A 19,265-nucleotide genomic window follows, 5' to 3' on the forward strand; every position below is an offset into this window, starting at 1 on the left:
TAGTGGAATTCTAATATGAACTTCCCATGAAGGGCCATAGCTGTAAGTATAGCTGTAGACCAAGAAACAGGCAACACAGGCTGAAAATTATAATACAAAGGCTTACAATAAAATAAAATAGAGAAGATCAAATTGACATATTGTTGAAGCCAAACAAAATCTAAATTTTGAAGAAATGGGATTAATTTAAGGGATCCTGGAATCTGTGATACATGTGATATATTCTCTTCCTGGCTCAAAAATAATCTGTCTTAATGAGTAGATATTATGTGGAAGTATATATTTTAAGTTTCCACGAGTCCTCAGGTTTCCAATGGGTTCCTTACTGATCACCTTTCCTACTAGAATAGAACTGAATGACTTCTGATTATGTTAGCATTTGAAATATCTCACCTCAAAAATCTTATGCTAAATTAAAAAAAACAAAACCTAAGTAAAATAATGCCAAAGACACTGGCTTTGACAAGATTATGCTATCAGGCAGACAGCATTTAACTGAGCTGATATTATAATTCATATAATTGCAGGATATGCTATTACCAGTTTAAGAAGCAGCTAAATCTTTCATTGGTGCACTTTAGCAGGTGAGAACAATTAAAGAGAAGTTTACAATGTGGGTGGCATAAACACAGTCTGAAAAAATAACAAACAGTTCTTATTACATTTTTTTGTTTCCTCCTACTCTAAAATAATCAAGCAGTATACTGAAATTATCATTGTAATAGAAAATTATAACAAAAATTATCAAAAGATAAAATGGGTAAGGAGATGGATAAGGAGAAAGATGCAAAACCCCAAAATTTATCTACATCTAGAAGATTGAAGTGGGAAAGTTAATCACACTTCATTGAGATATATTCACTGGCTGTAGGTTAGATAACAGCATTCACTTGGAAGGCAGCAAACATTTTAAATGGCTAACTTTGAAGCCTTTTTTTTTTTAAATTAAAGATATCAGACTGAAAATCTCACCGTTCTTATACCTACTTAAATGTCGTTCAGCATTTTAATGCATTTTTGCACTCAGGGCAAATTGCGAATGACTCTTCAAAATAATAATTGTGTTTTCACAGAACATTAATTAAATAATTTACATCACCTCAGACACTTTGCTAACTTTTAATTTTTAAACAAATGCCTTAAAATGTACTGGGCTTATGTATTTAATGGATCTTGAACTTGGACATACTTTAAACAATTAACTGACATTCTACACTAAATATTAGTATAATTAGCCAGGCTCTACAGCAGAAGGATGTCCAGAGAAGCTGGAGAGTTCAAATGAACACATCCTGGAGATGAGCTCTAAAGAGATTTACAGATAGTTTCTAATCTGGGCACACAGGCAAATATAGACAGTTTTGATGTTTGTGTGCATTCCATGCAAAAAACTGGCATCAAAAGAAACATGGGAGATGCCAAATTTCTCTTTCTGATCACCTTCTGCACTAGTCAGAAAGACTGCTGGCAAACAAAAGCACTGAAAGATCTTTTTCATTGTGACTGTGAGGTGCCTATTGATTATTTGAGAAAGGCTTTTGTGATTGTGAGAGGTTTCTGAGACTGGAAAGAAATGGCAATCACTTTCAAAAAAACACCAGGAGGATCTGAGTAACATGGAAAGGTGATGAAGCATATCCTCTTGGAAACCTGGAAGTCATTCTTGAAACCATTTCCCAACATATCAAGAAAGAGATGACTTGGAGAAGTTAGAATGGGTTGACAAAGAAGAAATCCTGCCTGACCAACCTGAGAACTCTTTGTGAAGATGTGAGTGGCTCAGTGATTGTGGGGAAAACATTGGATGTTGTTTATCCTGGCTTTAGCAAGGCTTTCAACTCTGTCTCCCATAACATTCTCATAAACAAATTGAAGAACAAAGTAAATAAATGGCCAGTGGGGTGTCTTGAAAATTAGCTGAACTGCTGCTCTCAAAAGTTGGGACTAGTTGTATGAAGTTCAACTGGAGATGTTGCAGGAGCCTCATGCAGTTCAACAAGGTGACACGTAAAGCCCTGCATGTGGGTAGGAGCCACCCTATGAACCAGTATGTGCTGGGGGCTGAGCAGCTGGAAAGCAGCATTGCACAAATGGTCCTGGGGGACACCAAGTTGGACATGAGCCAGCAATGTGTCCTTGCAGCAGAAAAGGCAAATGGTATCCCAGGCAGCATTAGGCAGAGTATTGCCACCAGGTCAAAGGAGCAGATCTTTCCCCTCTGCTCAACCTTGGCTAGACAAATCTGGAGTGCTGAGTCCAGTGCTGGGCTCCCCAGTATGAGAGAGACATACATGGACATTCTGGAGCAAGTCCATGAAAGGGCCACAAGGATGATTAAGTGATCAGACCACCTTTTGTATGAGGACAGGTTGAGAAAGGTGGCACTGCTGAGTCTGGAGCTGAGAAGGCTCAGGGGTATCCTATCAATAACTGTAAACACAATGGGAAGGAGTGGAGAAGACAGAGCCAGACCCTTACCCTTTGTCCCACTGACAGGACAAGAAACAATGGGCATAAATTGAAATAAAGAAAATTCAACAGAGCCATAAAAAGAAAAAGAAAAAAAAAAACCAAACTACTGTGATGACAGTCAGATGCTGGAAAAGGTTGTCCAGAGAGGCTGTGGAGTCTCCATCCTTGGAGATATTTAAAACCCAAGTCAATATTGCCCTGAGCAACCTGCTCTTGCTGACCCTGCTCTGAGCCTGGAATTAGAGTAGATGATCTCCAGAGGCACCTTCCAGTCTCAGCTGGTCTGAGGTTGTGAAATTTCATCAGTTATGGGCTGAGCAGCAGTTTCTGGAAGCACTCCAAGAGAGCCACCCTACCTCTTAGGAACTCTTATTTGGTCAAAAAAACTTCCACAGACCAACTTACTGCACCAGGAAAAAATTAATTCCTTGGTTCCTATTTAGACCTAAGATGCTTTTAACTTTCTAGATAAAAGTTTCTCAAATAAGAAGCAAATAACCTTTGTGTTTACTGCAGGCAGATTCAGCGGAAAACTGGCCACAGAACAAATCCTTGTTTGAACCATGTCCTCCCTTCAGTTAGAGGATTACTGCTCAAGTAAACTTTGCTTTACATTTGCCTGCAAGTTGTCAAGAGCAAAATGAATTAATTCAGCAGTAGCAGCAGCTGGGAACTTGGCAAAATGAATGTTCAGTCAGCTTAAGATAATATGCAAAAACTGGCAAGTCTTGGATGAGGGGAGGGCTTATTTAAAGCAGCTAAGGCAGTACAGCAATGGCTGTGCATGGCTCAGAGAAAAGGGAAAGTCACAGTAGTAAAAAGAAAATAAGAAAGCTGACAATGGTGTCAATAGAAAGAGTTTGGCCTTCACAACTCAGCTGCTATTCCCTAGGAAAAATGGGCTTGTCCTTACAAGATGAAAGGGTGAATGTTCACCACCATTCAGTTTGTTTCAAAACATAAAATGCTTCCAATTATGGTTTTTAGCTCCTAACAGTTGAAAAGCATTAGTAAGTTAGTAACTGTGCTAAAAATAGCAGTAATTTTGAATTGACTCTGAGTATCCATGCCTCGTTTTGAACATGAAATAGAGATAGACAATATAATCCAACAGATTTCCTCTCCATGGGTAAAAATGTGCCCCAACTTTCCTAAAGCTTTTCATCAACCAGGTAATCAGGTCAGAAGTACCACCTTGCTAGGGGAATGTTTTACTTCTAGTAGAGAAATCTGATGCAATATAGTACTGACTCAACTTATATGCCCTCTAGAAAGAAAAGGGGAGTGATTTAAGCAACACCTGTTAAATCTACACTAGCATCACTGAGCCATCGTGTATACAAGGATGCAGACAGCATGGAATTTTAAACAATTACAGGGAGAAAAATTCGGATTTGTGATGATTTTGTATGCTTATAAAGCTTTTCTTTCTATTAAGTGTTATATATTCTGCTAATAGTTAACTGCTCTTGAAATTCACCATTTGTTTCACAGTTTTAATTTTCTCTCCTTGCACTTTGAGCTTTCAAAATTGATTTATTTAATTCTTAGGAAGAACAGAAGGGACAGAATCAGCCCTATAATGTGCTTGTCCTTTACTGACTACTATAAAAGGAATTGTTCTCATGTTGGCAAGAAAGCAAGAATTCTTTTTTGTGAAAAGTTACTTGGCTTCACCTTTCGTTTCCATTCAACATCCAATTCAACTGTAACTTTCTCCTCTGTAAACAGAGAATATAAGAAAAGCTATCTCTTTAATCTGGATCTTCTGCATTTTTGGAGAGTGAGTAACCATCATTTGACCAAGTATTTATACATATGGCCTGAGAGTTTGTTTTAAAAATATCCTGATTTCTATTTTCAGCCACCATCTTCAGGGCTTGAAGGGTGGGGCAGGGAAGAAGCATAAAGTGTGTACTAAATCACATGATGAGAAAAGATTGACAGTAAATAAAGTCAAATGATTAGAAGAAATACTTTCATCCGTCTGAAATCTACTGCAAAGCATGAATTCACTCTACTTTGTGAATCTAGAAATCCACTCTAGTGGATTTCTAACCACTTTCACTGAAAGCAAAAACATCAAAACCAAGTTTGTTTGAATTAGTTATGCTCCACACAACATGTCCACAAACTCACCATCTGTCCATCAAAGGACAGTTCCTCCTGACTTTCTTTTTCCCTTGTTTTCGATGGACAGCTTTAAGGAGCTGCTTTTAAGCTGGGCAGCGTAACTTTCTCCAGAGCAGCCCCACTTGGGTCACAGCAGCAGGAAGCACCTCCATCCCTTTTGCTATTCCCCAGTCCCAAACACCCATGTTGTCCTTTATTATGAGTTGATAGGCTTTACAATTGGAAAGTCTGGGACATTGGCTTATGAGTTTTCCAAGCCCAAGAATGCAGCAGGATAGCTTTAAGTCTAACAGCATTTTTCCTACATTGAAGAAATGGACACAAATCTTCTTAGGTATTACCAACTTCAGCATCAGTCATTTAAATCAGAATGTATCATGAGCTTCTATCCGCTTATTTACAGCATCCATAATATAGGAACTTCACAACAGGCCCTTTAGCACCTCCAGTAATGCTATCCATTTAATATTATTAACCTTTTAGAAAATACATTGCCTGCATTAATTTTCCACCACCTCAGCAACAGCTGGGAATCTCTGAATTTGTTCCGAACAGTTTATGAAAAATCTTTTCTAAAAAAACCCTTTAAAATACATGTAAAAAAAAGAAAACCAGAAAAAAAATTTTAAAAAAAGACATAATAAGGAGAAGGGAACTATTGAAGAATTTGTGTGTGACAAGAGCAGGGCTGGAAGGGAGAAGGATAGATGGACAGAGACCTTGGAGTTCTCCACCAATCTTTTGATATACTCCATCAGCAGAGCTCTAGCTGGGTCAAAGTAGTAATAGGTTTCACTGCAGAAATGTTTCTTATGAGAAGCTTGCATCTGATAAGGACCAATAAGGAAATATTTCTTTCTTTCCTCTCTCCCGTCCCCTTTAGTTTTTCTCCTCTCCTACCACTTCAGTCTATGACCTTCACAAGAAAATGCTTCTGCTTTGATAACAGGCTGCGAGCCTCCAAGGACCAGCACTGCTTGCTGGGAGAGAAAACTGTTGCCTCACTCAGAATCCAATCAAAACCTGAATATACCAAGTGAAAATAAACCAAGGACATCATTATTCCATCTCATTGTGATCTGGCTTGCTTTCAAATCTCATACCCTGTATATCTGAAATAGCAGCAACACCTCCATTAACTGAGCCTTCCAACACGTTAATCAAAGTATCTTTCTGAATAAAAAGGCAGAAACGTCAAATTCCAATCACCCTTTAAATTCCCTCAATTCCCTGTGCTAGACAAAATTAAAAGCCTTACCCGTGGATAATTTCCCATAAAAAATCAGCATGCCTGCCTGCAGACACTCAGCCATGTGGGTGGGTGCCATTTTTAGAACATGGAAAGCACTGGAGGGATGAGACAGGGAGGCTCCCTGGTGGGCATCCTGGGCTCATGGGCAGCATAACTGATTTCTCATAAGTGGTCACAACTTCCACATTTTATAACAAATACATGGTATCAGTCATTCAGCAGGACAACATCATGTACCCAGTCCAGCACACTTTAAAAGTTAATTTTGGCCTGTTTTCTTTCTAAGTTTACATAGAGAATATCAAATTACTGTCAGTCAGAGGAACTAAGAAGCTAAAAGAAACAGACACAAAGGGGTTGATTAGCCTGACTATGACTCTCTCACATTCTGTGGCACTCACAATCTTACTAGGTCCCCAGGGATGTTCCAAAATCTTTTTACAAACTGAAGAGTTTTAAGCTTTCTTTATTAAAAAAAAAAAGGAATCCAGAAGCCATTAGGTTACTTAGAAAACTACTGTAGAAAACAGAACCATCCTTAGGACTAACATAATTCTGTAATGTTTTGTATGGGGAAACCTTTACAACTGTATCTTCTTTATTATTAGAATTATGCTAATCTCTTTCTGTTGAAGGTGATGATCCTTTAGAATGTTTTAAGAAAGAAATTAAGTGTAAGAGAACCATTTTAACTGTTATCTTGCATTAACATATTCAAAATTACAAGAACATAATGCTTTTGCTCACATAATAGTATTTCTTTTACATATGCTTGCAATATACACAAACTCTTATTTTTCCCTCAGAAATAAGAGACTGTATGCAGCTGATAAAAAATTAATCATAATGCAATGGATTATTTAAAAAATTAAGAATTAGAGACAGGATTGGGAAATTTCCCAAATATTATCACCTTCGTGCTCTTAATAATACCCAAAGATGAAAATAAGGACTTGTGACCAGAACCAAGAAAGATTATGACCTTTTTAAAATCCAGCCTATCTTCCCATCAAAACACATCATTAAAAATGTTCTGATTTGTTGCACATGTCACAACCTAGAATGGAAGCAGCTCCGTATGTGTTTTTCTGGGAGGAAGGAGTGTGCTCCCTGGTGTATCCCAGCTGGCAAGCCACTCTGCAAAGCCACAGTCCACTAACCATTATTTCTGCTTTCCACAAAGCTCAGGCTTTGATAAGGCACAATTATTTAAAATTCCCAGTGCTGTTCTGCTTCCCTTGGCAGTGATGCAGTATTATCACAAGTGCATCCTCCTCGACAGCAACGTGATGCTATAAAGTTCTGCTAAATTTATTGACGAGTCTTTTTCCAATGGTTAGCTATAACACAGTACAATGGTTATCCTCCTAAATGATGATTGAGCTTTGGGGTAACATTTAATTGAAAATGTTCTGTGAAAATCAACAAGTCAGCCTTTTCAAATCTAGGCTGCTTGGTTCACAGTCCTGTTCAATGTGATTTTGTCTAACAGTAATCCATGACAAAAATATATGAGCGTATTTCTATTTCCTCTGGCAATCATTTAAAAATACTTAGCCTGTTGAACAACTCTGAGGCTAAAATAATTTCACAGTATTAATCGAAAGTTAACCTTTTTTTTTCAAATATTGTACCTTCTCATTAAAAATGACTCATTCTGATCAGTAACTATACTCTATTAGTAACCTAATTGTTTTCCTTTAAAATAAAATAAAAAAAAAAAAGGTAAGAAAAATACTGAGAAGGTTAATTTTCACAGGATCACCAGTTTTGTATGTAACACACTGCCAGACAACTGTTTCTTGAATGCAGTTCCCTGACTGACAACCATCCCAGAAAGTGACAGCCAGCTGCAATGCCCATGGGCAGCCTGAGGACCAGGGGTGAAGGAGCAGGCACTAGACAGGAGTGGATGAAGCACCCTCTTGCACCATCTGGAGAGTAACTTGGAAAGCAGTTCTTTCCTTACATCCAAGATCCAAAGAAATTTGCTGCCATCCTCCTCCTATCTCACTGAGGTGTGTTAGGGCACTGAAAATCATGCGGCCCAACGGGATCAGCTTTCTAACATGTTCCCCCCAGGTATGTGTGCATCACCAGGCTCATTTTGTCATTTTGGAAAAATTTCAGTGTGACCCTGCTACCCTGCACACCCACTGAGACTTTGTGCCCATTAGCAGAACCCAGAGTGCATCTAGGAGTTCAGCTTCCTCCAAAAGGGATGCAGGGGCTGTGCTCTGGAATGCACATTGATAAATGGTAATAAGCAGGACATCTGGGAATTCACTTCAGAAATGCACTCCTGAGCATGAGCTAAAGCATGAACCTAGATGGAACCTTGCTACAGTAAAACACCTGGTAAGAGACCCCTTGTGGCCACCAAATTTCAGGCGGGATTAGTTTCTTCTCCTCACTGGCTCTAGTTTGATGATTAATTCTATTTTTAGTTGCTACTTTGTGCAAATCCAAGCAGAGAAAGAGGATGCCTGTGTGCACTGCAAGCAAAATTTGGCTCCATGTCAGACTAAGGACACAGACAGAGGATTATATCTGCTAGAAGAAGAAATACAGCATATGATATTGAAATCCTTAGGGAGGGTGGCTTCTGAGATAAAGTTCACAGTAATCTCTTTTTAATTAAAACAAAGTGAAATTTATGATATCTCATGCTTCCGCCACTTTATTTTTAAGGTGTTATTGTCAAAGACTCTGCAGAAATCTAGGAAGAGACAGGAGGAGTTTCCAGCCGAACTCAGGCAGAAGTAAACACTGAAGAGCTCGGGAATAAAAAGTAAAGCCTTCAGTGATGAAAAAATACCTTTATGATTTCACAAAGGTCATTCTCAGCAGAAGTGACAGAAAGCAGGGAATGAAGAACCTGCCTTTCCTGCTGCGGCATGGGGAGAGAGCAGAAGAAAAATGGGAAGAAGTGGATGCAGAAGTGGATAAAGGGCTGGAGAAGGAGCTTCAAGATTGATTTTAAAATCAATGCAGAAGTGTAAGTAACTGCTGTCACCTCTAAGAGCAAAAAGTTTTCATCCAACATAAAGAAAGCAGCAAGGCAAGCACAGGCAACCAGTAAGAGGAGTGACATGTCCTGTCTAAAGGCTGAGGAAAAACGTGAGAGTATTATTTCGGACACACTTTGCCACAGTGCACAGACATGGGCTTTTCCTACTGTATTGAAATATAACTATAGAAACCTTGAGAATATTACACAAAAAGATACTGAGGAAAATTCCTTATCCTTTAAAAGAGTGAGTATACAGGTGAGGAAATAAGTTCAGCTAAATAAATCCCAAGAGCACTGGGACAGCTCCGTTTCATTTTATATATGAACACAGTTAAGTGAAATAATTTAGCAAGTGATTTAATGGCTCTTGTCATGAATGTTATTCATCTGCTACATGCAACTCTGGTTTCCTCTTCATATTTTTCAAAAGCTCAAATGCAGGTCTTTTTTCTTTCTTTCACCTTCTACATCTTAAGAGTTCAATTACAACTTTTGAGCTTAGCAACAAAGCTCCTTCCTCTTAGCTAGCACCTGCCCAGCTTCCCTTGCAGCAGTCTCCTTGTCAAGGCTGAGGACAAGGAGTCAGGGCTAATATTGTGGCCCTCTTGGAAAGGAAGAAGACAGAAAAATGAAGACAACAAAACCTTATTTCTCTCCAAAGAAGGCTAGTGGGAAAAGTTTAGCTTCCTGTAGCTTGCTGTACAGCATGCCATCTTGCTCTTGCCAACCAGAAGTAAAACCCCTTAGGAGAAACCCATAACATATCTTCTTCCCAACTCCAGCCCAAAGATTTTCAAGAGTAAAGCAATCTGCCTTGTGATTATTTAATACATAATAATGACGACCTGACTTTTCTATCCCCTACTGAACTACCAGATTGTGTCCAATAGGTAAAGGGTCCCATCACTGCAGAACCTGGTGCTAGATAGCTATCTGGAAAAATTATAGCTGATTCAAATCTTATTTACTGCACAAGGAAACACAGTTACAGTTTATCTTGGAAAACAGGAAAGCAAACTATTGCGTAAGACACACCTGCACCCTGTAGTTTTCTGTTTTAAGCTTCTTTCTTTTCAAGTGTGACAAAATCTAACATTCTTTTCAGCAAGCCTCATTTGAAATTGGTGACTATACAAGGCATTATATGTTATGGGGAAATATGACTGTGTGTGTGCATTCCCATGGCCTTTATGATCAGAAAAATAGAGAACAGCAGCAATTCTGTTATGACACAGACACATAACTAAGCTGAAAGAGGAAGAGCAGAAGAGATTATAAAACAGGGGGTGGAGATCCTAGATTAAATTTGGACAATACTGACAGTTTGTTTTTTCCCCAGCACAATCTATTTTGGAAGCCTGGGTGGGGGAGGAAGGAGAAAGATAATCTGGGAGCCTGGTAGATGGATTTTTAAACTCTGTGTCATTCTTTCATTCTTGGCTTACTTCAGTCTCTCATTCTTAGCATCCTCTGGTTTTCTTCTTATTGCACAGAAAGGATAGCTTTAAACAAACAAGCGAGCTCTACCCTGGAAACCATGCCTGTTCTTTATTGGGAAGCACACAGGAGAGCTCCGGTGCTGCTCCCTTTGAGCAAAACTGACACCCCCTCATTCACTTGCTACCAGACAGCTCAAGGGCCAGAGAAGAGCTCTCTTACTCTGCAAGTTAATATTAGGCAGTGGAAACTGCCTATGACACTAAAGTTCAAAGCCACTGATTAATCCTTTGATGTACTGCCAAATTATTAGAATAATGACACAATTTTTTTTTCCAAATGTATTGGCCTGTCTTCTCAATTCTTTCTTTTTCAACCCCATGCTTTAATAGGTGGTGAACCTCAGGAAGAAATGGATTCTTTTTATTCAAAGGAAAGCCAAGTACTGTTTTTGGAGCACTTCTTTTATATAGAATGTACAGGATATTACACTGCTAACAGAGGCAAAAAATTTTCTTTATTTTTATCCCTTTGTGCTCTCCTTCTTTAGACTTGGAAAAGAAACATTTAAAAATGCATGCTGTTAGTGGGCTGTGTAGCACTACACTGCGCTGTCAAAGTGAATATTGTGATAAATTATGTCAGTCTGTTCATACTTACAATCATCTTCCACTTCCTCATACCAAAGCATGTGAGCAGACATGAAATCTCTCCACACAGAAAAAAAAACAAAACAAAAAGAGGAAAAAGAAAACAACGGCAAAGTATTTCTTGGCAAAGTCTATTCCAACTTTGCTGCTCCAGTAGCTTTTCCTGAATTAGGCTTGTCCCTGCATAGCCAGGGATGTGTTCCCACACGAGACCCCGCAGCTCTGAGGAGGGGAGTGCAGAAAGCACCCCAGTGGGATGCAGCTCCGGGTTGGCTGCCGGCTGGGTCTGCGTCCCAGGCTGGGAGAGGCAGGGATCCTCACTTCCACTCAGCCGGCATGGTAACTAATGCCAGTGCTCTTTGGAGGCCCCTAAATGTTTCAAATTCCAGGACCTGCGCAGAAGCGATGTTCTGTGCTTCCCTCAAAACAAAGTTGATTTCCCATAATAGGACAGCCCATGCGCTCGACATATAAGGCTCTGCTCCCAGGGTGGCATGTGCAGTGGATTTAAATTATGTGTTACAGCTTCCCAAGGAACATTTAGTGCTACGTAGTGGGGTGAAGATATTTACTCCTCCCTTCGCACAGTTCTCCTGAGAGCCCTATCAAAGAGATTTGCCCTCTCCTCAGCAAATGAACCCCAGCCCAGCCCAGCCCCAGACAGGATCCTCCCTTTACAGGAGAGGAGCAGTAGCACTCCTGTACTCAGCTGTTTTCTCCCAGATTGCAACCTCTGTCTCAAGCTGGGGGAAAAATAATCCCCAAAATATCCCCAAAATAGTGCTGTCACCAAACTAAATGTGTTAATACTACTCAGGTTTTGGTAAGTCAGTAGCTGCTCAGGGAAGAAAAAAAAGAAAAAAGGAAAAAAAAAAAAAAGCTATTGACTTACAGTTGACCTTTCCACTCCCAACAAAACCACGTGCTGCTGCTATACACAGCCCAGAAGAAACACCCTGCAGAAGAAGCAGAGGCAGGGCTGTATGCAAGCTGCCTACCACTGCCTCTTCCTAATAACAGGAATATCCCTTCATTCTCAAATCCCAAAAGCAGGTGAGACCCCAGAAAGGTGAGACCTGGGCTCATGCTCTCCCCCTGCATTCTGTCCCAGTGCTACCCAGTTTCTATGTGCAGAAAAAGCAGCATTCACACAACACCTGGGAATGGGACTGTGTTGTCCTCCACCCAAACTCAGATTTTTATAAGGTTGCTTTTTACAGTATATAGTTGGTACAGTATTTATGGCCTTTAGAAATAGGCCATAAGGAATACTGTTACTAATTCATGGCTTCATTTGAAAAGTAATTTGAAAAAAACCCAACATTCTTACGCTGTTCATTATTTTATTTTATTTGTCCCTAAAATCTGAGAAGTTCTATTTTTCACTGTTAAAAGTTAAAATATCTAGCCATTATTAAGAGTTAGGAGCAAATTCCCAGATTATATGAAAAATAAACACAAAAATGAAATGCATAGTATGCCCTTACAGGCCCTGGCATTTTCTACACTGATAGTCAAATTAATACCCTGGAGAACCTGGATGTACTGAACACACCAACAGACTACCAAGGATTAATTTGCAGCCCACAGGAACTGCAAGTCATGAACTCATGTAGAAAATAATCTGAAGCAGCACAGAGCATGCTGTGACAGCAGCACCATTTTGATTATTTGAGGGAGAAGGAGACCGAGCAAACTCAGGAAAGGAACTGCTTATTGTGCAAAAGTCCTGTTTTAAAATACCTAAGGTCACCCTTGACAGCACATGCTGTCAATAACTGAGGCCCAGTTATGTACTTATAGACAGCAAGTGAAAGTTATCTTGAAGATAAGTGTCTAGTGCTAGAACTCTGATCCTAAATCTCTGTTTCTGAATATGACCTGAGGGCCTTCATCTCAACAGAGCTCTGCAGTCTGTTTTACACCAAACTCCAGTCATAAACTACAGAATTCATGTGGATTATTCATCCCCTCTGACAGTGGCTTTGAGACCATCAGAGAACACTCAGATCATGCTTGGCAAGAAATGCAGTGCTACTCAAAAAATTTTTTTTTTAAAGGCTCCAAGAAGTATCTAGTGGAAATATTTAATATATCTTACAAATTAAACAATCCTCCAGTTGCAGAAAATCCTCTCTTCTTGCTGGGTTCAAAACTTCAGTATCTCAAAAGATTTTCTGGTTCATTCACAGGAGTGCAGAAACCTTCAGCCTATGCAATTGAAAAAGACCCAGGATTTCTTTGGCATTTGAGAGAAATAGTCAAAGTGAGTGTTGAAATCTAATGGGTTGTATTGGAGGGTTTTTTTTAATTTTGAGGGTGCTTTTTGCTGCTTTTTTTCTTTCAGGCAGATCCATAAAACTAAGCTCTTAAAAATACTATTTACAGTAACTATGAATGCTGTAATTGGTTAAAACTCAGAAACATCAGCCTTACTGAAAAGAGGCTTTATATGCACCTGTCAGTCTCTGTTGGCCAGCATGATGCATATTTATATTGCATATGTAACCTCAAACATATTTATCATTTTGAAACCGGTTTGCTTGTTTATAGGATTTGCTTTTTTGTCTTGTATCTATAGATCTATAGATCTATGTCACGCAATTATTGTACACTCAGTAAATGTTGGTCATCATGGGCCATTTGCCTCTCTTCCTCCCAGATACTACAAGTAGCAAGCTCCAAACCTCTACTTGGTGCTCTGAGACTACAGCACCTGTGCTGCATGAGGGGAGAGGAGAAAACTTCGAAGTCACAGAGAGGTTGGAAAATGTAGGAAATTCAGAGCAATAAAAATGTTGGTTGAATTTGTTTGTTTTGTTTTTTTTTTTTAATTATTGCTGGTAGATCTCATTTAATTTGGCCTTCCTCTTTCACAAGCAATAATGAGCAGTAATGAGTTAAATGAAAGAAAATCGTCATCTTCACAGTAATGTTAACTCATTAACAAACACTTTACACAGAGGCTTTTCATTTTCCTGCTTGAGAAGTTCTTTTGAAACCCAAGTATTGATAAAGTAGAAAATATCTTTTTTCTAAGGGTATGAGCATGACAGTAATGCAGAGTTGAAGAAAATGCCTAAGAGGCCAGTAGCAATCTGAAAACAAGGACCAACAATAAACTGTCTGTTCAGGGACCATTTAGGAGAGAGGGTTCAGCATATGTCAGCGTGACATTAGGAAAGAAATAGATTTCAACATCCAAATTTGTCAGCCAAATTTATTTTCTCAGCAAGATACACCCGAGGGCAGTTAGAACTTGAAGCTGAAGGTTCATGGGAACCATGTTTTTGGGCCTCTAACTCTTCTTTTCCTGTACCATATTAAAGGGCTACATGGAAATCCAGAACTCCTCTGTCAGAGGAAGAAAGAAAGAAAGAAAAAAGACAAAATTGGAAAATTATGTTTTTGATATCAAAAGGAAAAACTACAGTAGCCAGAATAATTTATGCAGAAGTTGCCAATCAAACACATACAAAGCAAACAAGAACTTTATGTTAGCAACCTCCACAGATTAAAAAAATAATCTTCCATCTCACCACAGTTTACTATGAAACAAGCACAAAACAAAGCCTGAACAGAAGAAAGCACATCATATTGCCATTTTTATCATCTAACTCAGACAACATCTCCCTTCCCGTTAACAGATAAAACAAGAAAATAACAAATAGGTAGCGTGCTGCGCAGAACTGATTTACAAACCTCTTATGATTTTTTAAACATCCCAATGGCACATATTATTTGCCAATACATCTCAACACCAGGCAGAGCACTTAGAGTATAAACATAAGACAGATGATATTTTGATTAAAATTTCAGAAAACATTTCACCCTTTATTTCACCCTGTTTTAACTCCCTGCCAACGCTGACCTGAAAAAACAAAGGCAATCCAAGCCTGTCGCTCAGTTCAGGCATTAGGCTTATAACAAGAAGTCTCTGTGCTCTTGTCAGTATTTGCAAATCTATCACATCTATCTGTGTGGGAAGAAGTGATGAGCTCTAGGGACTATGGGACTGATGTTGAGGGAGAACAGGGATGGGAATCTTTTAGCACTAATGCGCAGCCTGGAGTTTTGCCTTGGTGGTATATTGGCTCTGAGTCTTTTTATTATTCACTTCCTGTTATGAAATAAAACCACAAACCACTTGTATGTCAGCAACAGAGGAAAAATCTTCGACAGCTTTATCACAACCGAAGTAAACAGAGAGCTTCTGATTTTGCTGTGAAATCAGCAGGGGAAAAAAAGAAAAAAGAAACAAATAAAGTCTCCCCAGTGAGAGTCACCAAAGAACTTTCTTCTGCTTCTTAGACTATTTTTACTTCAAAAAGGAATATATTGTAGAGGTCTTTAGTGCAGGTTTCAAGGTGTGTAGTTTTTTTTCTCTGTATGTTTATTTGATCTACAGTCCAGAAAGTAACAGACCAAAAAAGACAAAAAAATAAATAATTAACTTGCTCTAAATTCTGAAGGAAGCAGTAGGTTCTGTTGGTTTCCAGAGTGGAAGATATACGTTTATAGTCAGAAAATTAGCATTCAGTATAATGATTAAGGCAAAGCCCTCTCATAAGCTGTTAAAAAACCCATCCAGTTTCCATTCAATGCATTTCTATGTAATGAAAACATGCTGTAGTATACGAACTAGCATTTTGCTTCATTACTGTGTTTATGCTCTCTGCAAGCAAGCTATCTCCTTCATGATAAAGCCATTGTGGAATAGGGATTAATCTTCTTTGGAGAGCGTGTAGAACAAAGAAGGGCATCTGGACTGACTTCTAACTAGTTCAACAGAATACATAATACAGTGATCACTATGTATTTTGGAAGGCTTCAGCTAGAGGACAACCAGTTCTTTTTACCTAGGAGAACTCTCTTTGGGGCAAGGTCCCAAGCAGATTTAGCAGGGCACTATTTGCTGCCTCCATTTCCCATATGCATTATATTAATCCTTTGCAGATCTTTGTTTTCAGCTCCTGTCAATTCTCCAGCTTGAAGAAACTTTCACCTCAGCAGAAATTAAATCAGTCTTAACTGGAGTCAGTTGGACCAGGCTACTCAGAAGATATACTGAGCCATCAAAAGGAAAGTGTAAAGAAGGATAGCAAATTATAGAAAAGCTAATATTGAGAGTACAAAGAAGAGAAAAGGAGGAGATTTTAATTACTGATACATACATGGTAGGAGTCCAAGTAATAAAGAAGAATTAGACCTACTCATTTATGCATGTAAAATATTCCATCTTAATCTCTCCAGAGAGGCTCAGATGACCAGAGGGGAAAACATCTTATTAACTAATATTCTTTTCTCTAGATTTAGGCATGTAACTCAGTCCAATCACCATAACCATCCCATATAACCTTCAAAGAGGTTCCTCTTCCAGAAAGTGTCTGATTACTAAAATAGGCTCCTGCCTTAAACTGCCCTAGGGAGAAGGTGTGGGAAGGGGAGCATAGAGTGCCTGTCTCTAGCTTTCTCTTCTTTTTGCCCACCCTTGGTTGAATGTCCAGATCGTGGAAAGCCAAGGTGTTACTGTCTCTCTTCTCCGTCTTCTCAACATCCACAGAAAAATTTGGGCATACAGACAAGAAGTGAGACACAGCACATCACATGAGGTCCTCCACTTAAAAAGACCTTTGGTGCATTTGTGTTCTCAGGGCAGGTCCAAAACACATTTGAAATTTACCCAATTCTGAAAGGCATTTCAGGTCACCCAAGGGAATCTTGTCTTTAACATCATCAGTATTACAGTAGAACTGATCCCACAGTCCACAGCGACCAGTTGCTTAAATTCAACTATAATAACTTGATTACTTGCATCACAGGTAAATAGTGAAATATTAACCAATTTTATGCACACGTACATATTCACATGCATGTGTGCCACTGGGAGACCAAGTGCATGAACAAGCAAGTGCTAGTGACTGTAATGTGTGCATATATGTATCCATAGATCTTTTAAGAGGAACTACTTTCTCAAAGTTGAAAACAGTTGTAAACCCTCATCAGTAAGGAGAAAAATAAAAGATAATTGGAAGATGTTTGAAAAGCCAGTTAAGGTGCCTACCTGTCACTACCAGGAAAAGTAGCTCCTCTAGGTAAAAACAAACAATTGCAAACAAAAACAAATTTAGGCAGGAAGAGAAGCAGGTATTTAAAAAACAAAAGCAAATACAGTATTTAAGGAGCAGAGGAAAAATGCCAAGCTGATTGCAAAGAATATCAATAAGGAACTAAGAGGTAATTGTGAATCAGAGTCAACAATCCATACATATGAGGCAGAGAATTCACCTAGGTCTGCAGGCAAGCTGTATCAGCTCTGCCAAAGACAACTCAAGGTCATTTTGCATAGCGAATGTGTTAGCTGCTAATATAAACACAGATTTCTTCAGGGAAACACAACTCAAGCACCAGACGCCTACACAGTATCCCAGCCACCCCATCGAGTGCTCCCTCAGCATTTATCTGCTCCAGCCAACTGGAGCGGCTCAGCTGTGTCCACTTTTGACACAACGCTTTATGACAGCCACGGATAGACTGGAGAGCACTTAGCATCCTAAACATCCAAACAGGCAGTTTTGTTTGTAAAGAAAGGCTGAGGGAATGCCACAAGTTTAGTCTGGGAAGAAAAGGCAAAGGAGTAAATAGCTGCTGCCTTCCAGCAGCTGCAGATGACAGCGCTCTATGATTTTCCACGCATGCCAAGGAGAAAGACATCATTTGGGTAAAGTAAAATTGTGAGAGCACCAAGGTACTTATATACCTGAAAACCTATACAAATAGAGGTTGTCAAACCCTTGTAAGTGGAAGCTTGTGAGGAAAAAAATTAGCAATTTCTTTCAAGGCTAACAAAGTGTATTTGATCTATCTCAGAAGAAATCTAATGACTTTCACCTCCGTATTTCTGTATCTCTCTGAAACAAAAATTATAGACTAGTTAAGACAACTTGTCACACGCAGTTCAACTTTGTATTCATCTCATAAACAAAATTAATTGCACTATGAAAGGAGAGCAGCCCAATGGATAAAGGAGTACATTGACAATCTGGAGACCTAAATTCTATTAGCAGTTCTGCCAATCACTCATCACTCAAATTCTGCTTTTTTCTCTTTCCCACGTAGAAAACAAACACTCAGAAGCTAAAGAAGGGGTAAACATTAGCATGATTAATTATTATTTAAGATATGTGACAAATGCTTAAAGTATAGGACTATTAGGGGTCTGTGTTTTAATTACTCTGATTTCACCTTAAGTCCCCCTGGATGACAACTGCTCAAAGCCTTAGTTACAGTGGCAAAAGACTGTCACATTAAATCTGTGAAGATTGGGTTATTATGACAGCAAATTATGATGACAAAATTCTGTTAGTTCAAGGCTAATGAGACATTACCACATGCACCAGGATGAATGTTAAAATATTTCTGTGGGGGTCTGTATGAAGGTTAGTGCATCAAGATGATGGCAAAATGAGATGAATGCAAGTCTGCAGAGCTGACATTACAAATGTCACAATGATTGCAAAACGATGCTGCTGCTAGTGAACTGTGATTAAAAAACAGGACTCTACATGCACAAATGTGTTAAGGGAATGTAAAAATAAACCCACAGGAAAGAAAGCCACAGAAAAACTTACTTAAAGCAAAATACATACTGGATACCACTAGAATTGCAAACTAATTCCTTGACAAACTGCTGATCACGGAGGGGGCAAAGCCAGGATGTGACTGCCTTACAAGTAACGGCCTATAAATTCTTACTAACAGTATGGCTTGGATTTTTTTTCCACTAAGAAGAGGTAATTGACTGTGTAGAATTATAAATTTTTTTAAGGGCTCAAGGTTATTTTTCTATGACAGAATCTAGTTCAATTGGGAGATTCCTTCCTAAATTTAAGCATATTGATGTTTTTCTGTCTTTATTCTGGTGGGGTTAGAAGCATGTCTAAAAACCAACTTATCCATTATGCCCAAGAGAAATTATCCCAATCTCAGCTAAATTAAAATACATAGGATCCACATCATTTGAAGATTAAGGTGATTACAGAATTAATATGCAGAGTGCTCACAGTATTTCAATGTTTTTTAATGTTGTTTTAATGTTAAATTAATGTTAATTTAATGTTATTAAAAAGACACCAAAGGTCTACTAGTATATACCAGAAAAAACCGCTCATTAAAAACTTGTAAATAATTTTTTTTAATTATTATTTTTTAGGGCTTTTTTGCATTTCAAGTACTTCTTCCTTCCTAACATCTTTCTGTCTACTGCTAAATACAAGAGTTGTATTTCATTTCCACTTTAGCAACAGCA

General features: G+C 38.7%; 1 protein-coding gene across 5 annotated transcripts in view; it reads right to left on the reverse strand.

The window, feature by feature from the left end:
• DMD (dystrophin) overlaps window positions 1-19,265 on the reverse strand; it is a 1,120,784-nt gene that overhangs the window by 942,617 nt on the left and 158,902 nt on the right. Inside the window, exon 1 of one of the 5 annotated variants that reach the window (XM_071750598.1) lies at window positions 10,968-11,352. The exons of 3 other annotated variants lie outside the window; for them this stretch is intronic. In XM_071750598.1, the coding sequence (XP_071606699.1) occupies window positions 10,968-11,010 (43 nt within the window). In that variant the 5' untranslated portion in view covers window positions 11,011-11,352. Of the gene's footprint in view, window positions 1-10,967; window positions 11,353-19,265 lie in introns of those variants that run through there. One more of the 5 variants, XM_071750535.1, reaches the window with a different exon arrangement.

The sequence above is a fragment of the Heliangelus exortis genome, chromosome 1 (genome assembly GCF_036169615.1).
Source record: "Heliangelus exortis chromosome 1, bHelExo1.hap1, whole genome shotgun sequence".
In the NCBI taxonomy this organism is placed as follows: Eukaryota; Metazoa; Chordata; class Aves; order Apodiformes; family Trochilidae; genus Heliangelus; species Heliangelus exortis.